The sequence below is a fragment of the Asterias amurensis genome, chromosome 5 (genome assembly GCF_032118995.1).
Source record: "Asterias amurensis chromosome 5, ASM3211899v1".
NCBI classification, from domain to species: Eukaryota; Metazoa; Echinodermata; class Asteroidea; order Forcipulatida; family Asteriidae; genus Asterias; species Asterias amurensis.
The window spans coordinates 5,029,806-5,056,685 of record NC_092652.1 but is presented as its reverse complement, the minus strand read 5'-3'; the positions used below and the strand labels follow the sequence as shown (position 1 = coordinate 5,056,685).

General features: G+C 37.9%; 1 protein-coding gene across 2 annotated transcripts in view; it reads left to right on the top strand.

The window, feature by feature from the left end:
- Positions 1–24,633, top strand: part of LOC139937032 (atrial natriuretic peptide receptor 1-like) — a 68,364-nt gene extending 43,731 nt beyond the window's left edge. For both annotated transcript variants that reach the window (XM_071931983.1, XM_071931984.1), the window contains exons 12-21: positions 685–850; positions 2,751–2,900; positions 4,245–4,419; positions 4,970–5,110; positions 6,210–6,333; positions 7,518–7,586; positions 8,903–9,077; positions 10,552–10,650; positions 15,563–15,654; positions 18,952–24,633. In XM_071931983.1, coding sequence (XP_071788084.1) covers positions 685–850; positions 2,751–2,900; positions 4,245–4,419; positions 4,970–5,110; positions 6,210–6,333; positions 7,518–7,586; positions 8,903–9,077; positions 10,552–10,650; positions 15,563–15,654; positions 18,952–19,059 — 1,299 coding nt within the window. In that variant the 3' untranslated portion in view covers positions 19,060–24,633. The remainder of the gene's footprint in view (positions 1–684; positions 851–2,750; positions 2,901–4,244; positions 4,420–4,969; positions 5,111–6,209; positions 6,334–7,517; positions 7,587–8,902; positions 9,078–10,551; positions 10,651–15,562; positions 15,655–18,951) is intronic.
- Positions 24,634–26,880: the final 2,247 nt, after the last annotated feature.

The window sequence follows — 26,880 nt, the reverse complement described above, 5'->3', positions numbered from 1 at the left end:
GTGGAAGTACGTTGGAGAGTGCTTTGTGCATGTTCACTGATGTTTTGAAGGTGATGCGTTGTTTAACTGGTAACCAGTGTAATTGTTTGAGAAGAGTGGATGCGTGTGTGTATTTGGGTTGCAAGAAAATGATACGAGCAGCATTGTTTTGGAGCCTTTGTAGCCGGTCAATGTCAGCTACAATGTCTGTTACTGTTACTGTTACTGTTACTGTTACTGTTACTGTTACTGTTACTGTTACTGTTACTGTTACTGTTACTGTTACTGTTACTGTTACTGTTACTGTTACTGTTACTGTTACTGTTACTGTTACTGTTACTGTTACTGTTACTGTTACTGTTACTGTTACTGTTACTGTTACTGTTACTGTTACTGTTACTGTTACTGTTACTGTTACTGTTACTGTTACTGTTACTGTTACTGTTACTGTTACTGTTACTGTTACTGTTACTGTTACTGTTACTGTTACTGTTACTGTTACTGTTACTGTTACTGTTACTGTTACTGTTACTGTTACTGTTACTGTTACTGTTACTGTTACTGTTACTGTTACTGTTATTGTTATTGTTATTGTTATTGTTATTATTATTATTATTATTATTATTATTATTATTATTATATAGTACGAGGTGTTACTTAGAACTGATTTCATTGGGGTTACATTTTATGTTGCTCATTCTACAGGGTTTGAACCACCTCCACTCCTCTCCCATCATATCCCACGGCAATCTCTGCTCATCCAACTGCTTAGTGGACAGTCGATGGGTTTGCAAAATCTCGGACTTCGGACTGGTCAAACTCAGAGAGGGAGCGGTGGACAACCGCTTCAGCGAGGAGGCGATATACGCAAGTAAGTGGTAACCTCATCAATTACATTGTTTGGCTGTTTCTTTGGTGTTTTAAAGGCAGTGGACACTATTGGTAACTGTCAAAGACTAGCCTTCACAGTTGATGTATCTCAACATATGCATAAAATAACAAACCTGTGAAAATTTGAGCTCAATCGGTCATCGAACTTGCGAGATAATAATGAAAGAAAAAACACCCATGTCACACGAAGTTATGTGCATTTAGATGGTTGATTTCGAGACCTCAATTTCTAAATCTGAGGTCTCGAAATCAAATTCGTGGAAAATTACTTCTTTCACAAAAACTATGGCACTTCAGAGGGAGCCGTTTCTCACAATGTTTTATACCATCAACCTGTCCCAATTATTCGTCACCAAGAAAGGTTTTGTGCTAAAAAATATTTTGAGTAATTACCAATAGTGTCCACTGCCTTTAATGGAAGGTATACTGGTAACCACTTCTTAAATTAATGGTAAAACAAAACTTACTTGGGGAGAACTTAGAAGTACAGCCGCTATCGATAGTATAAAGTATTTTGAGAATAATTTCACCTTAAAGTGATGTGGTTTGGGAACATAAACAAAGTTTTTATCCCCCAAGATAGTGATTATGTGAGAAACGTTACTGTCAGAAATGTTTCTCGTATGATTCCGTGTACGAATTATTATTCCTGCCTGGACTAAAGCCACTCCGGATTTTCGGTGATAATTACAAAAACGCTTCCATTTTTTTTAAGTGAAATTTTTTTTATCGGTTTTAACAATTGAATGGGGAATACAAATCTTTTCTCAGGATATTGAACGGTGTTTGGTTCTCCAAGTTAGTTTTCGTACAAAAAAAGGTATTTATATTTTAATCGCAACAAGTTCATTGTTTCAATTATTCGGAGATTTCTTTTTATTTTGTTTTATTCAACATGCCCTAAGGGTTGGAGTCATACTGATTCTGCTTAGCAACAGCCAAAAAACAACAACAAACCAACAACATTAATAATAATAATAATAATATCAATAATAATAATAAGACTGTTAATGCGCACATATCCACCCTGCTGGGTGTTCAAGGCGCAGTAAAAAAAAAAAAAAAAAAAAACATAACACAAAGAAAAAACAGACACAACAAAATTAATCCTTGGAAACCTGTGACATAAGATAAGTTTCAAGAAGAGACTTGAATTTTGCGGTACAAAGACAAGATCGAAGACTAAGTGGTAGAGAGTTCCAGATGCGTGGCGCGGCTGAAGAAAGAGACCTGTCACCCCATGAGTGTCGAGACTTGGGTTCAATGAGGAGAAGCATGGATATTAAAGGAACACGTTGCCTTGGATCGGACGAGTTGGTCAAAACAAAAGCGTTTGTAACCGTTTTTTATAAAATGCATATGGTTGGAAAGATGTTTTAAAAGTAGAATACAATGATCCACACAAGTTTGCCTCGAAATTGCGTGGTTTTCCTTCTACTGTGCGAACTAACATGGTCGGCCATTAATGGGAGTCAAAATTTTGACCCCATAAATGGCCGACGTGTTAGTCGACGAGGTAAAAGGAAAACCACGCAATTTTGAGGCATGTTTGTGTGGATCATTGTATTCTACTTTTACAACATCTTTCTACCCATATGCATTTTATAAAAAACGGTTACAAACGCTTTTCAAAGACCAACTCGACCGATCCAAGGCAACGTGTTCCTTTAAATACAGACGATAAGTAGTTTGTTGTATATTCCTTTCCTGAAAACTCTTGGTTTTTTTTCTTGCAAATTTGTTCTGCCATTGCCGAATTTCTTTTCAAACATCTGCGACGAGTAGACAACTCATGTGTTTCGTGTTTTGAATCAACATTCTTAAAATCCACTCAACATTAACTTGATTATATTCATGTACCACGTACTCATTACCATCAGAAAAGCTGATAGTCGCACCTGAGCTTCTGAACATGGCGACCCCGCCGCTGCAAGGGACCCAGAGCGGTGATTGCTACTCCTACGGGATACTGCTACAAGAAATATTCCTCCGTGACTCGCCTTATTGCATGGTGGAGCTATCTGCTCAAGGTATCATTGTCAATCTGATGTTTGATGATTAAGTTTATTTTGGATAGAGATGAGAGTTACTGAATGCAATAGTGGTAACCTTTTTCCCAGTGGGGTTATATAATTACATTCGTGTGTGCACAAGTAAAATTATCTTATTACCTTTCTGTAATGTTATTACATAAGTTTAATTTGATTTTATAAACACAATCACACGAACTGAGGGAATCTTCTTAACAACTTTACGGAAGTGCAGTCAATTTGTATAGGGGTGATATAATGGTAACCTTTTTCCCAGTGAGGATACAAAGTAACACTCGTCTGTGTAAAAGTAAACTTCTGTAATTTCATTACAGAAGTTTAATTTTGATTGTATATACACATAAATCGATCTGAGGAAATCATCTTCAACAAATTATGGAAAAGCATTTGAAATTTCGTTTCTTTTTCTGTAAAATCTGCGTCAACTTTTATCGAACTTGATCATAGGGCAGCCACCTTGTGTTATTTCCATTAAAATCAGTGTACCAAAGCGAGGCTGGAAGGGCAAATAGTCTGGTCTTTTCGTGTCTCCATTTAAATCCGTTCCCAATAATCTGGCCCATCGTTATTGTATACGGTATTTGACAAAAATATGCTGGGTCGATTTCTCAAAGCGTTAAGACTAGTTGTGTCTCGAGTCGGGACGAGTTACTCGACCTAACTTAGGACTAGCCATACGTTTCTATTTTCTTGGAAATGAATATGCGGGGATAAAGGCGGCAGACTCAACAGAGGGCGTTATCATAATAGCTATGTACCACAGTTCGCCGTATGGTGGGACAAACTGTGGCAGGTTGCACAGAATAACGTTATCCACCTTTTCTGACTCCACATAATGTTTGGGGTGCTAATAATATTATAAGAAGTAATTAAAGACACTGGACACTATTGGTAATTGTCAAAGACAAGTCTTCTCACCTGCTGTATCTCAACATATGTATAAAATAACAAACCTATGAAAATTTGAGCTCGATTAGTCGTCGGAGTTGCGAGATAACTATGACAAAAAAAAACACCCTTGTCACACGAAGTTGCGTGCTTTCAGATGGTTGATTTCGAGACCTCAAATTCTAAATCTGATGTATCGAAGTCAAATTCGTGAAAAATTACTTCTTTCTCGAAAACTACGTCACTTCAGAGGGAGCCGTTTCTCAGAATTTTTTATACCATCAACCTCTCCCTGTTACTTGTTACCAAGTGAGGTTTTATGCTATGCAATATTTTGAGTAATTACCGATAGTGTCCAAGTAAAAATGATACACGGGAGAATTAGCTTCTCGCAGGAGTAAAACTAGTACTGTGAATGTTAATTTCTCCTTGTAGATATTATCAAGTTGGTAAAAGCGTGCAAGGACCCGCCGTACAGACCTGTAGTCCCGGAGTCATCTATGGATAGTCGGGTCATCAAACTCATGAGGCAGTGTTGGGATGCCGAGCCGGACTACAGACCAAATGTGGCGTCAATTGTTAAAGCATTACAGCAGTGCTCACATGGGAGGTATGATGGTCAATGGTGGTTCTTTACATTTCAAAATGATTTTTAATTGTCAATATCTCTTTACTTGGATTTGCTTTGTTTTAGAAAAGGCAATGGTTTGTTCCAGTATGTAACCCGCTGACCTTACTAGCTCTTCGAATCGCTAACACTCAAAAGGACAACATAATTTCCATAGTCAATAAACATCTAAGCGATATGGCGTTCTTGCGCAGAAATGTTTTACCACAACGCTTTACACCAAAAAAACATTATAACAATCAACAGTTGATTGAAAAAAAAAAACAGTTTAGATAAAATGTGCAGTATTGATTTCCAATCTGATTATTCAAGGGAGAAGATAACTTACAGTATGGACACAATACGTAATGCAGTAATCAACACAAACGTTCGTTGGCGAAAAACGAGCTTCATGTAAAAAGGCAAACTGTGACTCTTTATTATACAATCCAACTTAAAATCCCGTGGTTGGTCGAACGACCAACAACGCCCTCAAGAGAATATCTACCGCCATGTTGATTTTAAAATATTTCGATTTCGTTCACCTGTGTAGGAAGGGAAACCTGATCGACAACATGGTTGACATGATGGAGAAATACACAGACCAGCTGGAGGAAATGGTTGAAGAAAGAACGAAACAACTCGAGGAGGAAAAGAAGAAAACAGACGAACTCTTGTACCAGATATTGCCAAGGTGGGTGTGATTACCATTGGGTCAGTGCATACTAAACAGAGTGGAGTCACCTTGATTGGTATCTAGAACAGGGTTAATGAAATGAAATACTGGTACAGGGTTCCACAATTAGTATTATGACACTTGCCAGCTAACATTCGTAAACTGCATTCCCAAAGTCTTTTTAAATCGCAACTCAAAACTTTTCGTTTTAAGAAAGCCTTCGGTAATGTGTAGTGAGTTTTGTATATTTTAGTTTTTAATTGTATGGTCTCTATTTGAGTGTTGCTCTCTTGTATCAAAGTTGCATTGTTTTAACAGCCTTTATTGTTTTATGGTGTAAATGCACTTTTTTTGCTTGTAAACTTGTATATATCTACCTTGCCTATATATTTTTTACGGGTGTACTTTTTAAACTTTTCTCTTATTGTATGTCATTTTCTTAATCTTTTGAGATTTTTACTGTCATGCGCCCTCGAACAGGTTGGTCCTGGAGAGAGCGCAATATAAGATCAATACATTATTATTATTATCATTATTATTATTATTATTATTATTATGACACTTTCAAGTACTGTAGATGCAGAGCGAAGAAAACAGTAGAAGGATCCGTATCCAAATCTGGAAAAAAAATAGCTATTGACCCAATTCACCTGACGTCATCAACAGAATATCTTGGATGCGCCATATTGGTGGGCAACGTCATTAATTGTGCGTTATTCAGCGAAAATTGTGAGCGTGGCACAGTCGCCGCATGTGACGCGCTTGCAAGGGGTCAACTCATTAGCTCATTGTTTTTATGGTGAAAGTTTTGGCAGGACGTGTCGACATTTTGTGTCGTTGTACTTTAATACCGAGCGACTGGCGTCTTTCAACCTTGTGTGTACGTGTACAGTTAGCTTTTCAAGTTCATTTGCCTGATTAAAACAAGGCTATGGTCGGCCCTATGTTCGTCACTGAAAAAAAATTCCAACGTGAAATTACTTTAATTTTTTAAAGCAAAGCACATGAAAACATGGTACTGAATCTATGCAGGTGACAAATCTAGAGTCAGTTACACAATCCGTGCATTAAATTAATGGAATGTTTATGGTGTTTTCTTTTTTTGTACTACTCATAGATCTGTCGCAGACGAGTTGAAACAAGGCAAATGCGCCGAGCCTGAAACGTTTCAACAAGTCAGCGTGTTCTTCAGTGACATCGTGGGGTTCACACGGCTAGCTGCCGCTAGCTCTCCACTGCAGGTACAGCTCGCAAATAAACTAATAACAAAACAGTAAATTTATCAGATAAATGTTATAGATCATTCCTCTCGTTTTTGCAAACGAGAACAACACATTCGATTTTGAAACAAGCGTTTGTTTTTAATCAGATGAATAACTCGAAATAGTGTTTTAAACAATTCCACCAAGTTTACCCGTTTCCGATCCGGATGGAAACGATTAAATAATGGGAAACAATAATGCACATACTTACAGCCTTAAATGAATTTCAGCGTAAAGTGGACGTAGTTCGATTGCCATTTCGTTTACAGTGGCTACGAGCTTGATGGTACATAAAACAAAACATTCCCAGAAGGCGCTGTTACAAGTGGTTACCTCCACACCATTGAATAGATTTGTACCCGTATTCAACCAAAGTGGTTTACTGCTGTATGGGGCGACACTTTTCCATTTATATACACATTGTATGCAGACAAGCGAAAAGATAAGCTGATGTCTGACCAATCATAAAACAAATATAAAAAGATTACGTCACCGCACGTTTATCCAACAAATAATTTTATTCAATGAAATCTTTGTGCTTTTAAGACCAGTGCTTTTCCAAACGCTTCATCCTAGTGGATATAGACAGGGGATCAGTCTACTCAATGCGTTACTGTGTGTGCAACTGTGCATTTTCGGCACAGAGGGCGTACTTTATTTATACCGTACCGTGATCAAGAATGCAATTTAACCCCAAACTACCGAGTAAGGCTTACTGTAAGCCGTTTGTAACTTCACTGTAGCTTACTCCAACATAGCACCATTACTCTGGAACTAACTTCCGGAACACCTCAGACAAATCCACAACATCACTCTCTTCCAGTAGAAACTCAAACCATATTTGTTCTTGCTTGCTTTCCAACATCTTGATAAAACTTAACCGGCGCCTTTGAATGTTTTTCTTTTTCAGTAAAGTGCGCATTATAAATGATGTAGTTTATAATTTGTACAAGTCCCCACACCTTTTATAGCAACTGACGTTTCTAAAAAAAAAAAACCTAAAAACACACACACAAAAAACACATCAATCTATCTATTTTGTTTGTGATATTTTATACGCAATATTCGCCCGTCATGATGATACAATTTCTCTTTAATAATCCATGTGATCTACTACTCTATAAACCTAATCCTCTGTAATCAATCCCTCTCATTGATATCAGGTGATCGATCTGCTGAATAATCTCTACACGGGGTTCGATCACATTCTGGAGCACTATGACGTGTACAAGGTTGGTATGATGACAAAATCACTGGTAACCCGAGAACTGTGTGCGCGTTTTACACATCTTACAGTGACGTCAATTTTCCTGAGCATCCTGCATAAGCAGCTCACAAGTACAGTTAGATGAAGACAATGACGAACATGGCCAGTTTACAATTACGCTGTGCATTCTAACATGATGTCAGCATGGTTGGTGAAAAAGGGATGTGGAACAAAGTTGAACTTCTAGCATTCAATACACACGTGTAGAAACCACAAGAACACAGTATACAATCGTAATTTATTCTCAGCAGAAATGCACAAATGGTGTCTAACTAGTAGTTATGTCCCTATAATTTGAATGCACGAATGCATATCCGAAAACTGTCTCAGTCATAAACATGCAACACACGTACAGAGCTCAATGACGTCGGAAAACGAATAAGTTTTACAGAGTTTCATACTTCATTACGCTTTTTAACCAACAAGTTATTATGAATGGGAATAAAAGAGTAGTGATTCGTTATTAAACTGTCGTTTAAAATCTTACAGGTTCATGGCCGTGCGATAAAAGGCGACGACCCTGCCGGTTTTAAACGGCCGTTTAAGGAACTTGTCGCTACCCTTTTATTCCCTTAATCACAATATTATTTTTACTCGAGACCTACTGCATGCAGTTTCTGGCTACGTTAGGTAGTTACGAAACATTTCCCCTTCGCCTTTTCAAATAGAGCATCAATACTCTGGAATTAAGTAATGGAAGACCTCAAGAAAATGCACATTGCACTCTCTTCTTCTTAAAGCCACTATACACTTTCGGTAAACAGTATTGTCCAAGTCCCACACTTCGTGTATCACAAATTATAATTGTTATAATATATAAAATAACAAACCTTTGAAAATTTAGGCTCAATCGGTCATCGGAGTCGGGAGAAAATAACGGGAAAACCCACTCTTGTTTCGGCGCGTTTCGCCGTGTCATGACATGTGTTTAAAATAAATCCGTAATTCTCGCTATCGCTAATTTATATTGTTTTAATGTTTTCTCAAAAAGTAAAGCATTTCATGGAACACTATTTCAAGAGTAGTCTTTCACCATTACCTTCTGTAAACCCTGTAAATTATTTGTAAATCTGTGTGAACTTTTTTTTTCCTGTACCGAAAGTGTATAATTGCTTTAAAACATCTCGTGCTCGCTTTCTTAACAATTTGACATTATTGACCGGCGCCTTTGAACGGTTTACAGAAAAGTGTGCCTTACAAATGCCGTACAATAATGTTTATCACAGCATGTACACGAAGTTAAAATGTATTTGATTGAAATAATAATGTGTTTGTCATTAGGTTGAAACTATCGGTGATGCCTACATGGTCGCCAGTGGGCTACCGGTACGGAACGGGAATAAACACGCAGGAGAGATCTGCTCCATGGCCTTGGATCTACTCAGCTTCGTCAAGACTTTTCATATTGCACATATACCAGACGAACATCTGCAGCTCAGAATAGGTGTACATACAGGTAAGATTGATTTTAAATAAGTACCCATTCTGCAGCCACATATTCCTCAATCTGCAGCCACATATTCCTCAGTCTGCAGCTACAATTTCCTCAGTCTGCAGCTACATATTCCTCATTCTGCAGCTACATATTCCTCAGTCTGCAGCCACATATTCCTCAGTCTGCAGCTACATATTCCTCAGTCTGCAGCTATATATTCCTCAGTCTGCAGCCACATATTCCTCATTCTGCAGCTATATATTCCTCAGTCTGCAGCTACATATTCCTCATTCTTCAGCTATATATTCCTCATTCTTCAGCTACATATTCCTCATTCTGCAGCCACATATTCCTCAGTCTGCAGCTACATATTCCTCATTCTGCAGCTATATATTCCTCATTCTGCAGCTACATATTCCTCATTCTGCAGCCACATATTCCTCAGTCTGCAGCTACATATTCCTCAGTCTGCAGCTACATATTCCTCATTCTGCAGCTATATATTCCTCATTCTGCAGTTATATATTCCTCATTCTGCAGCTACATATTCCTCATTCTGCAGCTACATATTCCTCATTCTGCAGCTACATATTCCTCATTCTGCAGCTATATATTCCTCATTCTGCAGTTAAATATTCCTCATTCTGCAGCTACATATTCCTCATTCTGCAGCTACATATTCCTCATTCTGCAGCTACATATTCGTCATTATGCAGCCACATTTTCCTCATTCTGCAGCTATATATTCCTCATTCTGCAGCTACATATTCCTCATTCTGCAGCCACATATGTTTTCAATTATTCAGCTCTTTGCTCTTCATTCCGCAATGACATCAGCAAAGGACGCTTTTCTTGACTAGCGCCCTCAAAGCGCAAAAGGAGGTTTGGATGAATTTATACATTCAGGCTGCTCGGTGGTTTAAACAAATTTGGTTGTCAAAAAAACAAAAAAGCGAACTCAAACAAATAACTCTAATGGCGAATTGTACCAGTGAGTCATAACAACCTATCATTCTGAAAATCACCTTAAAGGCAGTGGACACTATTGGTAATTGTCAAAGACTAGCCTTCACAGTTGGTGTATCTCAACATATGCATTAAATAACAAACCTGTGAAAATTTGAGCTCAATCGGTCATCGAAAGTTGCGAGATAATAATGAAAAAAATAACCCTTGTCACAAGAAGTTGTGTACGTTTAGATGGTTGATTTCGAGACCTCAAGTTCTGAATCTGAGGTCTCGAAATCAAATTCGTGGAAAATTACTTCTTTATCGAAAACTGTGGCACTTCAGAGTGAGCCGTTTCTTACAATGTTTTAAACCATCAACCTCTCCCCATTACTCGTCACCAAGAAAGGTTTTATGCTAATAATTATTTTGAGTATTACCAATAGTGTCAACTGCCTTTAACTTAAAAAAAATGTCAAAGAATATCATCGTCTGGCAGAATAATGTACAAGATAAAACTAATATTAATATATATTCTTACGAACAGGACCTGTTGTAGCGGGAGTGGTTGGCAAGAAGATGCCGCGGTATTGTCTCTTTGGGGATACCGTCAATTATGCATCGAGAATGGAGTCAAGTGGATTAGGTAAGAGAACGTGGAAAATGTCAGCTCTTAAAAAACTCCGGGTTAAAATTGACCAGGGATTCCGGATCTCATTGCATGGACGTGACCCATTCCCGGTTCAGTTTGACCCGGTAGCAGTGTTGCTGCCCTGTGACTGTTGACGAATCCGGGTCTAAATTGTTAAAGGCTGTGGACACTATTGGAAATTACTCAAACTCAAAAATATTGTTAGCATAAAACCTTACTTGGTAACGAGTAATAGGGGAGCTTTTGATAGTATAAAACTTAGTGAGAAACGGCTCCCTCTGAAGTAACGTAGTTTTCGAGAAAGAAGTAATTTTACACGAACTTAATTTCGAGACCTCAGATTTAGAGTTAGAAGTCTCGAAATCAAGCATCTGAAAACACACAACTTCGTGTGACAAGGGTGTTTTTTTTTTTGCATTATTATCTCGCAACTTCGACGACCGATTGAGCTCAAACTTTTACAGGTTTGTTATTTTATGCATATGTTGAGATAAACCAAGTGAGAAGGCTAGTCTTTGACATTTACCAAATGTGTTCAATGCCTGTAACTTTTTGGGGGTCAGTCTGAGCAAGAACTGGGTCAGGACGCATGCGAACCGGAATTCGGGTCAGTTATCACTCGGGAGTTTTTAGAGTGGAACTGTATGAACACTATTAAGAGTCATTGTCGGTTATGTTGACAATTTACTTACTGTGCTACCCAATCCACAGAGCATTGCACTGTAACATGTAATACGGGAAGAAACACCCAAGAGCTTGATTTCGTGAAGAACAAAAACCAGTAACATCCACATAACATCCACATAATACTTTTTAAATGATATAGTTATTATCACGCGTTGGTAAATTCAATACAAATCGTTTCTCCTTCACATTTGATGGCTGATGTAGCTGTTTCCAACACTTAGCTATTTTTGTAACACTATTTTTCCAATATGATGCTACCATGGAGGAAAAAAATTAATTTCTCTCTCCACTGACAAAACCTAATGTCTTGGCAATAAATCAGTAATGAGCAAGAATTCCAGGAAAGGCTTTTCAATCTGCAAGGTGCATTTCAACCTCCTAAGAAAATAATCGCTCGGAGAAGTTTCAATGAGAGGAAATCATTGCACCATAGGGAGTTTGTGTCTACAATTGAAACGGGATGTTAATAAATAACAATTTATCAACAGAACCGAAAAATGTTGTGCGTAAAAAAACCGTTGAGTATTGTTTTATGTTACTTGATAATAATGGTGAGAGTGTTTCAGAACATAATTGAGATTGTTGATTTTGTCAAAAATCAATCAGTCTACAATTGATGTGAGCTCATGTATACTGGAGTCACGAGAAAAGAAGAGGTCAAAAACCTTAAAGGCAGTGTACACTATTGGTAGTTACTCAACACAATCGTGTTGGCATAAAAACTTACTTGGTACCGAGAAATGCGGAGCTGTTACTAAGCGAGAATCAGCTCCTTCTGAAGTAACGTAGTTTTCGAGAAAGAAGTAAATTTCCACGAATTTGATTTCGAGACCTCAGAATTAGATTTTGAGGTCCCGAAATCAAGCATCTGAAAGCACACAACCTCGTGTGACAAGGGTGTCCTTCCATTATCTCGCAACTTCGACGACCAACTGAGTTAACATTTTCACAGGTTTGTTATTTTGTGCATTTTTAGAGTTACCAACTGAGAAGACTGGTCTTTGACAATAACCAACAGTGTCCAGTGTCTATAATGTTTTTCAAACATTGATTTGTGGACGTGCATGACCAAAACCAATTGTCTTGATACTCCTTTTTCAAACACTAATGCATTTCAAGCAAAACAAAATATTTGAAAGGAACTTTTCCACCGTGACCATCTTCAAACCTTGTAAGTTATGTGCAGGTCTGTTACGAAGTTTTGTCTCAAACAGACATGTCTAAAACTCTCACAACCATACAGTCTTACGATAGTGTAATGGCTACCTTAAAATTTGGGCCTAACATTCACAGTATTAAGATGTAGAAGATACACTCAAGGAAGACAAAAAAAGTTCAAGCCCGCCCTCTTTCGGCCGAACATCCAATGCATGACTCGTCTTTGTTGTCATTATTGTCAGAGCCGTAACTATCGGGTTAATTCTTTTTTTTTTTTTTGGGGGGGGGGGCAAGGAATGCAAAGGTTTTTCTAAAGGAGGGTGGGGAATTTCTGGCTGAGTTTATGTTTACATTTTTTCAAACTTAAACGAGCCCCTTTCAGCGCCTTGGAAAAAAATTGTTTTCAAATCTCATTAAAGCGTACAAAAAATACAAATTATTTACCCGTGTGTAATGGAAGGATTGTGAGGGGAAAAAATACGTGCACGTGTTTGTGTGCACAGAGTAAATAATGGTCTTGTTTCACCAGTGATCCGACCGAGCTCGCTCGTAGAACGAAGCAATGTTTAATTCACCATCTAATCGAATTGATTGAACTGCATCAGTGGGTCACAGCCTGCATCATTCTACGCACTGCCTTTATTAGTTCGATAAAGTTATTACGTTCTTTCAGAAACAAAAACAAAAACACCGCAAGAAAATTAAATTCAAAAATTTCCACGTAAATCTTATCTAGTAGTCCGGATGAATGGCAGCGAGCTTGTATTTAGTATACGGTTGTATAAACAAACATACGGACATACATACGGTGTCGTTTTTTTTTTATTAGCCATTTTTAAAACTACATTGTGGAGTGTCAATAAACACTGTGATACACACCGCAGTGTTTGGTGCAGTACGGAACCTAGCGAACATTGTCGAGTTTTCTTTTGAGTTATTCTTAGCTGAGGAAATCCTCCAGCAGTATAAGACAGCATTACACGTCTTCACTGGATTCCAAAACTAAAGAGCAGTCTCTCGAGAGAGAGACAGAGAAAAAGAAAGGGAAAACATACTTCCGTCTAAGTCGTTCTTCGCTTTTTGGATGTAAGAGACATTTTTAAGATCCACGCACTCTCCTAGCTCCCGCTGGGAGAAGTGTAAAGTCACTTATGTGGGGAACGGCCAAAAATGAAAAGAAAAGTGCACTATCTTTTCATTTAATGCGAGTGTTAACGGAGATTAGAGCTTCACGCGCCATCCATAGGATGATTCAACCCCATGCAAGTCAGTGTTCAAAGGAACACGTTGCCTTGGATCGGTCGAGTTGGTCTTTGAAAAAAGTTATGTAACCATTTGTTATAAAATGCATATGGGTAGAAAGATATTGTAAAAGTAGAATGCAATGATCTACACAAATATGCCTTGAAATTGCGTGGTTGTTTTCTTTTTACCTCGTCGACTAACACGTTCGACCATTTATGGGAGTCAAATTGTTGACTCCCATAAAATTAATGGCCGACCGTGTAAGTTCGCGACGTAAAAGGAAAACCGTGCAATTTTGAGTGATACTCGAAAATTATATTCTACTTTTTGAACATCTTTCAAACCATATGCATTTCATAACAAACGCTTTTTATGGACCAACTCGTCCGGTCCAAAGGCACCCTTTAAAGCCATCGAATTTATTTTAAACACATGTCATGACACGGCGAAACGTGCGGAAACAAGGTTGGATTTTCCCGTTATTTTCTCTCGACTCCGATGACCGATTGAGCCTAAATTTTCACAGGTTTGTTATTTTATATAGAAGTTGTGATACACGAAGTGTGGGCCTTGGACAACACTATTACCGAAAGTGTCCAATGCTTTAAAAGCTGTGTCTGAGCATTTGTGTTTTTTAATTGACTGATTCTGGTCAATCTGATGCGTAGTGGAAGATCGTTCGAAAACGAAATGCATCTACAAAACACAGAAGTGTATTGGTCTGATTCATGTATTCCTTATATTATGAACCCGCCGATTAACCAAATAGTTAACACCTTGGGCAGTTAATGATAATAAAAATAATAATAATGAACCATTTTTGTAGAGCGCATATCACAATCACAGAGTAGTCCCTATGCGCTTAGAGATGAAAACACAAGAGAAGCAAAAGTTAATAGAGATGTGAAGTAATACAAAAGCAAAATTTAGTTGATACAGAAAGAAGTACCCAAGGCTATTGCAAAAAATAAATGTGTTTTTAACTTTGTTCGCTTTACCAAAATACTAGATTGAATCAACAAATTTTGTTATAACTTCGTTTAGACAGAATCAGGGTTGTCTGAATAAATTGTGCGCCTTAGTTATACAGGGCGCCCCCTATGTTTAACATAAATTAACTTTATTTAGCAGTTTTGTACGTTTAACGTTGCGCGGCAATCTCTTAATATTCAAACGTTCAATACCTAACGTACTGATGCAGCATTTGACGCACAGTGTTTTCACTTCTAAGCCGCGCTACGGCAAATTGATTCAAATTGTACGAGAAACAAAATGGCTTCACTGATCGATAGAAGGCAATTTAGAGACTAAAAAGAGAAAAAGGCGAAACCAACCCCATGGGATATGAAGGATACTACTCAGTGTACTCCTGTTAGTTACATCATTGGATTAAAATAGTAAAATACCGAAAAAAGGAAAGCTGATTTTGTATCATTCATGGTACACTCCCGGGAAATAAAATGCAATTTATTTGTGTCTGTGCAATATAGCAACATCGACCCACGAGAAAAGCAAACAAAGCACTAGAGATCAAAATAAAACTTAATTTGCTTGTAGAGAGATTACAATTTTGTAATTTTCTTTACAAGTTACTCTTTGCGTAATTGTCGGTTATTTTAAATAGTATTACTTCAAAATATTAAAGAAAAAATGATCATCGGAACATTGTTATAAAAACGTTCAATCGATACAGCATTCTGTAAGGACTCTAGCGCATGCGCTAATTCTTTTCTTCGAAATAAAAAAAATAAAAAAAATATTTTAGGATAAATTTCTTTTGTTATTATTTAATTCTTCTTATCTTGTGTTTGTTTAGCTTTACGGATTCACGTGAGTCCGGAGTGCAAAGATGTGTTGATGAAAATCGGAACTTTTCATTTGGAGAGGAGGGGCAGCGTGCAAATGAAGGTAAGAAACTAGAGAGCCAAATTCACCGAGCTGCGTGGTCTCAAAGTTTGTGTGACCAGGATTTCACAAAGAGTTAAGACTTGTCTTGTCTCGAGTTAGGACGAGTTACCCGTCCTAACTTAGGACTAGCCACACGTTTTGTATATCCCCTAGGACTAGTCCTAAGTTAGGACTAGTCCTAACTCTTTGTGAAATCGACCCCGGATCATTTTTTTTTTTTTTAATTTAAACTGCAACTGAAAACCCAATTAACATTGTGCCGTCAGCATGATTTAAAACGGGATCCTACAGAGGTGGAGTGAGAGGAAAGATACCACTACATCTACCCAAACCTCAACAACTTAGAGCCCAAAACACTTTTTTTTTTCGACAGCCCCACTAACTGTTTTGCCTGCCATCGACATTCTAAAGTATTTTTTTTATCCACTTTACGTGGAAGATGGACCCCTTGTGTTACTTAAAATTTGAGCAAGATTTTGGCGCTGAATTCTCGACACCGGGCACGCTTGGCGCTCTAGTGGCATTAGGGCATAATTATGTTCTAAAATGCGGGATTGTGGGTTCATATCCCACCCACTAAGTCTAAAGTGGATGTTTGATCCCCCATCAGGAATTTAAAAACCACTTATAAGGATATACCTCAAAGACCAATCGTTTGAGAGATTCGTAATGTTAATATCGAGGCCAGTGCTGATCACAAAACCTCCAACAAGTAATGACCAAAATGGCTAAATCAAAAAGAGACAAACCGTCATCAGTCCCGTACGCAAAATGTTTAAGTCGTTTTAAAAGTGTAGGTAATCACAGATTCTCTTTGTCCACCTCACAATAAGCTTTTCCCATAACTCGGCCGTTCTACGCACCAGACATAAGCGGATATCAAAAATCAGATACGTCTTGCCTTAAAAAAAAACCCGATAACCTACTTTCTCCCCCGTTAGATTGTGTTCATATCCATAATGACACCCATAGACAAAGAAAGTAGGAATCGAATTGCTTTGGAAATATGAAAAAGAACTCAAGCCACTAGCGAAGATTAAAACTGACCCATAGATACGCGAGATGTGGTGTATAATGTACTATTCATTCAGATGTGCATTGTGCCTGACTTTCTTGTGTATGAATGCCAAATGAAAAGGGAAACGAAGGAAAGGCGGAAAATATTACTTCATAATCTATCTTTGTCCCCTTCACTGAATTGAAAGGCGGGGTTAAAAATTTGACACAGTTCCGGTAACTTGAGCCTAACTATGTTAGTTGGTGAACTAGCGTCTCTGTTTTGTTCTTATTAGTATGCTTCAGATTTTATTCAAAGTAGCATTATTGCACTGAGTGTGCTTGTGTCGACTGCGTTTAAAAAAATAACGCATATTACTGAAAATAAAATGAAAGCATCTGTATGATTATCAGTCTCTTGTTATCTTATTTTATTTATTTTATTTTATTTTATTTTAATTCTTCGGACATAAAAAAGCAAAACAGTAAAACAAGCACAGGCCGTCCAGGGAAGGGCAAAAGTCCAAAAACTGTCATCAAAAAAGATGTGCTCTCCCAGACCTAGCTCATAAAAAATACACATTATATACTATACATTAAACATTCTAAAATTGCAGTAAAAGTTTAAACAAAAGATGGCAAGTAAAAAGCAATAACACAAACGATATACACAAGGTACTTTTTCAAAATGTCCACAGATTCACAACAAACCTACAGGGCCCGAAGACAATGACAGTTACTTAGAAAGCCTCCCCCGAAATACCATACACCGAGGAACTGCAGCCCCTGAGAAATGAGCAAACCAAGTCACAAAACATATTTCGTCTCAGTGAGATGAACATTATTTTAGCATGCAAAAACCCATCAACCAGCCATGATATTATACCAAAACATCCCATAACTGGCCAATACGACCCTACACGCCAAAACTGAGACGAAAATTAACTCTGTGACATTGCCCCACCCATCCCCCAAAAACCACAGCACACCAGCAAGCAACATTCCAAGGGAAGCCCTCCACCATCACCATCCCCAAACCCTGCAAGCTCAATGTAAATCCGTGAACACCATAATTTCTGTTAGAAAAAAGTACATTAGCCAACAAAAAAGTACATAGACCCTTCAATATTGTCAAAAAAATAAGCAGAAACACCAATACGAGTTAAAATGGGGGGGGGGGAATAAAATAATAACAAAGACAATAAAAAGATGAAATAAAAATGTGCACATGTAACAATTAAACTTAAGGAAAGATCAAGGCCAGTTGTTGTTTACCAACAAGTCCCATATGGTTTTGTTTACAGACACTTGACACTATTGAATTGTTAAAGACCAGTCTTCTCACTTGGTAGTCTCAACATGCATACAATAACAAACCTGTACAATTTGGAGCTCAATTGGTCGTCGAACTTGCGAGATAATAATGAAAGAAAAAACACCCATGTCACACGAAATGTGTGCGTTTAGATGGTTGATTTCGAGACCTCACATTCTTAATCTGAGGTCTCGAAATCAAATTCGTGGAAAACTACTTCTTCCTCGAAAACTACTTCACTTCAGAAGGAGCCGTTTCTCACAATGTTTTATACTATCAACAGCTCCACATTACTGATAACCAAGTAAGGTTTTATGTGAATAATTATTTTGAGTACTTACCAACAGTGTCCACTGCCTTTAAGGGGCTTATAATTAAAACAGAGACTAGAGCGATCTATAAAACAAAAGCAACACACTGGTAGAAAATGTATGGACAGAGGGGATCTAAAACCTTTATAATTAGTAGTCACAATCAGAGCTCGAGTGTGCAACACTTACCCTGCTAAAGAAGAAGAATAAGAATACCTACTTGAACGAAAATGACAACAGGTGAACTTGACTTAAATTCATTTAAAATATATATTTGGTTTGCGGTAACACCATGTGTTCTTGCCAGGTAGAGTTTGTTCTTTAGAGTTCTGAACTGTCTTGCTTTATTCTACTACCGCGAAGTAGATTTATCCGATATCGGGAGACTTCTCAAGTCTGAAAAGTTCTGTCCTGCTTTTTAACTACTAACCGGGCGGGTATGATCGTAATTAACCATACTACCATCGTTCTTGAATAAGTCTCAACCTGTCGACTAGCTTGCTCCAGTCATCGTCAGGAGACTGAAGAGATAAGAAGTGGGCTTATTTGTATGTGTTCAAAGGATTCAGTGTAGAAATGCGTTAAATCAATGCGGAACCATTTTGTGGGTTATAACGACTTATTTTTTTCGCGTTTTAGTGATTGATTTCTCCTTTTTGTTTTGGTCTTGCACAGGGTAAGGGCACGATTGAGACCTTCTTTCTCCTCGGAAGGGATGGCTTCAATAAGGAACTGCCGAGTCTCAGCACAGCGGCTCCCCTAGAAGCCCACGAATTCAAGTAAGCTCATGAAGTTTGCTTAGCTGGACTGAACACAGGCTACCAGCTAGCTGTTAACATTATGTAGTAACTGGTTCCTTCTGGTTGTTTCTACCACCAACGAATTTTCTAAGCATGATTTTATTCATTTATATAAATTATATTTATTTTCTTATATTTGTTATCAACTACTGATTGCATTGCATGATATGTATGCATTACAAGAGTTGTTATAATTTCCATTGCGTTAAAGGTCAATGACATTTAGGGGTCCATAGAGGTCAGAGTCAAAGTGCCTCCATACCTGAAAAACACATGTTATTGTTTATGTAAGTTAGTTATGTTACAAGTTTCAAGCCTCAGTCGTAATACACAGTATTTAGTTTGTATTACTAGCTGCACTACAAACGCCTACAAACAATCGGTGAGCCTACCTTTAAGGAAAATAAATTTAATTGATCAAAAACAACCTCGGAAAGCAACATTAGAAGAGAGAAAAAATGAATTAAATTTCACTTCTGTGCCTCTACTGATAAATTAAGCAGCCAACCGAACAATCCACTCTTCTGTGTAAGGTCTGGTTGGTAACAATGAGCAAGAACTGTTCCGCGCTAATTGAATAATTTGCTCACTAAAAACTATTACAGCTACACGTGGACCCCGTTCAGTACAGCATGTCATTCGTCATGGTTGTGTAAATAATTGAAGTATTAATTGTATTGATACGACAATATTTAAACAGAGATAAACGAGGAGTGTTTCACCACGGGTAATGATGGATGACCATTAGAGGTAAACGAAGATTGATTGCTTAAATCACACACCGGGCATAACTGCTACTGCGTGCCGTGAATAGTACAAAAACAAGGCAGTACGATCATTATAAAGTCTAAACGTAAAGGGTATTCGGTCTGAAATTTCAAGAGGTCTACGTTTGTTTTAAGTGAAATCTCTTTTACAAATCTATAATGGCTCCCGGCACCATATCAAAGGTGGGCACTGTCTGCCAGCAGTCTGCCATTTTTTTTTAAAGTCATCATGCAATGTCTTTAATAATGTATGGTGCGCGTCTCAACTGCGCTTGCTCCCTCTCAATGGACGACTTTGGAGCGCTAGGTGGCAGCAGACTTGTCAGGTAAAGTTCCCTTGCTACGCAGTTCTTAGCATGCTCATACCGAGAACAATGAATTTACATGGTCAGTCTGCTGCCACCTAGTGTTCCAAAAGTCGTCCATTGAGAGGGAGCAAGCGCAGTTGAGACTGTTCCAAAACTGCGCAGTGCACAACAGCATCGCTACCATGGGCAGCGCTTCGTATTGATATAATCTCTTGTCACTAAAGATCGAGCAAGGCATTCTGCAAGAAAAACAAAACCATGGCGCGGTGAATTCGTACACCACTGAGAACGAGGTTGACTGCACACCAAAAATGGCGCGAACCAAGATTACATTCGTGTCGTGCAGTCGGCTGAGTTGGTTCAAGAAGCAATTTTTTTAATCAATTTCGATAGTTCTTGACAAGCTAACTTAGCCCATCCACGCCGCGATATTTTCCTAAATAATTTTAAAACCTGTGACGCATTGTGAGCTGGTGTGACATGAATTTAATGATCTTGTTATCGTTAACCTCATTCTGAAACACGGCAGCCAACTCTAACCCAAATAAAGCACATTTTAATGAACCCAGCATCAAAACATTTGACTTAACCCAAATCAAACCGGCGATATCGCCAGAGGAGTCTTTGGAATTGATGAATTAAATTAGAAGTTAATAATACCTGAAATATTAATCACATCTCATCAATTGATAACCTCCTTTATAAAATAATGTCCAGAATGATTTTCCCGCCTAATTTGAACCCTGGAGGCCTCAACGTGTGAATCGTGTTTAACCCAAAGCCTCGACTCACGACCAGCTCAAAGATAGATCACTCTTTGATTAATCTCTCATATCAAAACACCAACTTATGTTAAATAGTCTCAAGTGATTAATTCCATTAACCAACAATTAACAAATATAGATTTGGTTTGCGGTAGCATCCTGTGTGTATCTATACTTGCCAGGTGGAGTTTGTTATTTAGAGAACTGTCTTTCTTTATTATACTACCGCGGAGTAGATTGTTCGGGGGTTCGGAAGACTTCTGAAAAGAACTGTCCTGCTGTTACCCGGGCGGATGGTATAGAAATAGGCTGGGACTACTACTTTAGCTTATATTATCGTAATTAATTGTACTACCTCAGAGTCAGTTCTTACCTAGATTGCTCTAGTCATCGTCAAGAGACTGCATTAATTACAGAAAACAATTAATTACTTTATATTCGTTCCGTTTGCAAATGACATAGAGACAAGTCAACGCACAAGGAATTACCAGTGTAAAGACTGTTTTATCACAGTGTAGAGAGAGTCAGTGTTACGGGATGAATAACAATTTACTGAATGATTTTTTTCCGCAAGTGATGTTTGAAGTTTTGCATGGTGTGAAGGGTAAGAATGAACTGTACATAATAGTAGTACACTCTTGCAAGGAGGGCAAACTTTTTGTGCCATGAACAAGCCTCATCACTTTTGCTGAGAGCCTTTTTTTATTATATGGACCAAAACTCTTGAATAAACTTCAAAATAACACCAGGACACAACATCCTTCGACGTGTTCAAGTCACTTCTGAAAGCCCAATTGTTTCAGCTAGGCCTACCATCAATGACTTATTCATTTCTTCTGTGCCTCATCGCCTTTGGACAAACCTTTGATGTTGGCGCTTTATAAACGGTTTACGATTGATTGATTGACTGAAGACTTTTCTCCTAAAGACGAGCAGAGTAAACTGTTCGAAACGTGGAGACCCAAACCGGCTCTTTTCAGAGCCAACACTCCATCAAAAGAGAATTAATACACGGATCCATTTCCATAAATATCTCTTAAAGCATACCAAGTTGCTAAGCACAGAGAAATATTGCTTTACAGAAACTGTTGCAACTGGTTCAACTCTAGTTTTGTTTGCTGAGCAAAGAAATTTGATTAGCAGTATGTTCTGCTTAACATCTTCATGAAACTGGGCCATGGTTGTACCCGCAAGTCTACTTGTAGGTTGTTGATATGTCCCGCCTTTGTGTTGCCGTGGGTGATTTCTTGATATTGCAAAGCACATTGTAAGAATGTGAGGTAAAGTATGTTATGATCAATGGCGAGATTGGATAGATTGGAAAGTGGGGCAGTCATGAATGATGGATGGCCGACCTGAGAAATGTGTGTCAAAAGTACACAATGAGTTTACTGGGTTAGAGGAGAAATGGATGAATGTAAAGAGGTGATCAAGTATAAAAATGTGAGTATGGTGTGAGTAAAAAAAAAAAAAAGATGAAGAGAGTTGGTATGAAGATAACCGACAACAGTGCAAAATATTTTAAATCTAAAATTTGTACACGTAAATATATACCTACGCATAAATTGTAAAAGTTGTCGCTAACTGACCTCCCAAGCATTTAAAACAAATGCTTGGGAACTCCCCTAGTTCCACATGTGCAATTTTTAACGTGCGAAGGAGAATTACAATTTGAACAGTCCTTTTAATATTTACAAGTTGATTGTCGCCAAGCCACGGACCGGTCATTCGCGTTTTTGAAAATGCTTGGGCACTCCCCTAAGTTCCCACAATGTTTACATGTGCGAAGGAGAAATGCAAATTTCATGAGACCTGTTAATAATTACTTGAACACGCACGAGTCACGTTTAGTTCTAATCACAAGCCATACAACAAGTAGCATGTTACCAGTCAAATTGTTACTCTAATACCAAAAGGAGACAAATTTATTCGAGATTGTATTCTTATTATGTATGATCAATAATCCACAGTTCTGTGAGATTCACACGCATATTATTCGGGTGGGATTCGAACCTACGACCTTTGCATTACCATTAGATGCATTACCAACCATTAATTTCATACCACCGAAATGTTCCCAGTAGCAAGAGGTTGTGCGAATCCTACATTTTAGCAGATGGGTATACCGCAACGATTTAGTAGATTTGGATTTAATAGATGCTTCACTATGTAGTACTGAGTATATAGTACCCACACACGATCGGTGAGGGTAAAATCAAATACTATCGATCCACAAGGCAATTCTAACATATACCACCTTATTCTGGTAAGCGTAATTTTGTTGTTTGTATAGCAACTTTTTTATGTTTAAAGGCAGTGGACACTATTGGTAATTACTCAAAATGATTATTGTCATAAAACCTTTCTTGATTACGAGTAACGGGGAGAGGTTGATTGAGAAACATTGTGAGAAACAGCTCCCTCGGAAGTGACGTAGTTTTCAAGAAAGAAGTAATTTTCCACGAATTTGATTTTGAGACCTCAGGTTTAGAATTTGAGGTCTCAAAATCAAGCATCTGAAAGCACACAACTTCGTGTGACAAAGGTGCGACAAGGGTGTTTTTTCTTTCATTAATATCTCTCAACTTCGAGGACCGATTAAGCTCAAATCTACACAGGTTTGTTAGTTTTTGCATAATGCTGAAATTATGTGAAGACTAGTCTTTGACAATTGCTAATAGTGTCCAATGTCTTTAAGCAGTTCTTAAAGTTAGTGTTTAACTATCGTGTCTATAATTGTGTTATTATGATGCAGTTTATCTTGTTGGTCGTTTACGCAAGTAACTATAAAATATTAACCAGTTTGATTCGTTATTCTTTGAAATAGTCTTCAGTAAAAATTCATACGTCGATTTTAATAGCAGACATTCCGTGTTCTTTCCAAATCAGTTTTTTAAGGTAATTTATACAACTTAAAAATTTTCAAAATGATGTACAAAATATTATCAATTTTCTGCAATGTGTTAAAATGTTCCTTTTGTCTTTGTCAGTTGAACACAACTATATTTATAAAGTGGTGGAAAGAGTTTTCTTTTCGAAATCAATAAACTTTTACTAGCAGTCTCACAAAAATCCTTATCGTTAAATCTCTGGGCCCAGGCAATAATATGCAACAAAAAATCTGACTTGACAAAGCATAAACTAAGTGAATGATTTGAGCATGTATAATTATTTTGTTTTTGGGAAATTCTTGATCGGCCGTAAAGTCCGGAGGAAGGGGTGGGGTGGGGGGATCCCATGCACCCTTTTCTCTCAGTAGTGAAACTGTGTTCATGCTTAGACCCTGCATAAAAACGGCTGGCTTCGGCTAAGCCTTAGACTGGCTTTAGCTACGGTTTTTGGCTGCAAATGGAAAAGCTTTTGCAATGACCTAGCCAAACGATACACATACAGAAGCCACCGTTCGGATACGGCCTAAGACTAAAATCTCCATAAAACCAATTTTGTGCAATAGAATGTGACTTCATTTTGACACCATTATCAAAACCAATACAGCAAAGTCAGTAGATTCAAAATAAGTTTCAAATAGTTGGAGTACTTTCTCAATTTACAGAACATTTGATTAGTGAGAAGTGTTTTTGTATGAACTTCTTAAACGATATATTTCCTTACATATTAATATGGACTACCTTCGAATTATTCAATATACACTCATATCAATTTGTACATTTCCATGTTTGTATACAGTGTGTTATTAATTATGACGCCTACTTACAAATTAAATTATTGACTATTGTGAACTAAAAGTTTTTAAAGAGTTCTGTAAAAAAATATGTATTACAAAATGTTGAAGAATTTTATGAAGAGTTGTGAATAATTAAAAAAGAGAGAGACAATTTCTCAGACAACACGTAAATTTGGCAATTTAAACGCTTCTTCATTTCTGATTAACTTGACGTTTGGTCGTACAGGAGACTTCTTAACGTAATTAGTTCCCGGTATTTAATTAGTGCTCCAGCCTTTAATTAGTGCCCCGGTCTTTAATTGATGCCCGGTCCTTAATTGAAATTGGGTTTCGGATGAACCAGTGAGTGACCTGAGGACCATTATTTTGTCGCAACTTGATCAAAAAAACACAAAGTGGGATTTCACCCGAGGCACTTGTCTCGGCCTGACGCTTTGTAAAAAGAGCGCGTTTTACACTGACTGGTGTAATGCCTGGGCGACAAGAAGAAGTACCAAAAGGAGAGGAAAGAAAAGAAGTAGAAATAAAAAATACACTACAGTTGCTTCTTTTTGACAGGTTGGAAACCATTCTTGCATACAAAATATTCTTCCCTGGCCGATACGTGTTCACACGTTCTGAAATTGCTAGATTCCTCCTTTTTTTCCCGTTCTTTTTTTTTTACACGACGCTTAATTGCAAATTGATTCAACAATTTTGTCCAAGTGACAGTTGTGTCTTTCTTCCACCTCCTCTTTTGGCGAAACGTGGATCCAGGAGCAATGTTAGAGGCCTCCTTGGCGTATAGCCAAGGTGGCTGATTGAGAATGGGGGACCGTGTGCACTCGCTAAATCCCTTCAGGGGTCCCCGTGCCAGCCCTGCAGAATGTGAATTCACGAATGCTTTAAAATTGAAATACTAATAATCCCCAAAACATACGATATAACATGGAGAAAAAGGAAGGAGACAGAAAGTGAGAAAATGTAATGCATATATTACGGTCTGGCACGCATGATGAATAACTATACACAAAGGGGTGGATGGGGGTGTATGCGCATTATATAATCCTCTGATCTGCAGGTTACATTTCTGTTTTGAAAAAGAAAACAAAATGAAATTTGTAGTTTGCTAAATTGTATGAAACACGATTAATAGTTTCTTAAGGTGAGTAATCTTTTTTTTTCACATACATTTTGTAATTATTCCCTTTAAAGGAACACGTTGGATCGGTCGAGTTGTTCTTTGAAAAGCGTTTGTAACCGTTTATTATAAAATGCATTTGCTTAGCACGATATTTTACAAGTAGAACACAATGATCCACACACATCGCCTCGAAATTGCGTGGTTTTTCCTTTTACCTTGTCGACAAACACGGTCGGCCATTTATGGGAGTCAAAATTTTGACTCCCATAAATGGCCTACCGTGTTAGTTCGCATAGTAAAAGGAAAACCACGCAATTTCGAGGCGATGTGTGTGGATCATTGTGTTCTACTTTTTAAATATCTTTCTAACCATGTGTGTTTTATAACAAATGGTTACAAACGCTTTTCAGAGACCAACTCGACCGATCTAAGGCAACGTGTTCCTTTAAGTGCTTTCTTGCTCTGTATAGGCACTGTGCACTACTGGTACTTATAGTTGTTCGCACAAAAAAAACTTACTTGGTAACGAGCAACGAAGAGCTGTTGATATCACAATGTTTTAATTTTATGAGAAACGGCTCTACCTGAAGCCGAGTAGTTTTTGAGAAAGAGGTAATTTCTCACTGAAACAATAAAAGCATTGTATTATGCATCTAACAGCACAAAAAGTAATGCAACATTTGTGTTTTTTATTGTCTTCGATGACCAATGGCGTCAAATTTTACACAGGGTTGTTATGCATTTGTTGGGTTAACCAGGCGAGAGTACTGGTCGTTGACAATATACCAAAACGTAACGTGTCCAGGGGTAGATTTCACAGAGAGTTAGGACTAGTCCTAACTTAGGACTAATCCTAGGAGATATACAAATTGCATGGAGAGTCCTAAGTTAGGACGAGTAACTGGTCCTAACTCGAGATAAGACTAGTCCTAACTCTTCGTGAAATCCACCCCAGTGCCTTTAATATTAAGCATGGTATTCGCTTCTATACTTGCCCAACGCTTGACGAATACTGACTAGAGAAAAATGACGCGTGCAGAGGAAGCAAACGGGAGTAACCCGGGTCTTAAATTTATGTGGACTGTCTGTCTTCGGTATCTCACCGGGAGTTGGGGAGGAGGGGGCGTGGGGCCTCAGGGAGTTCAGCCTTGGGTGTG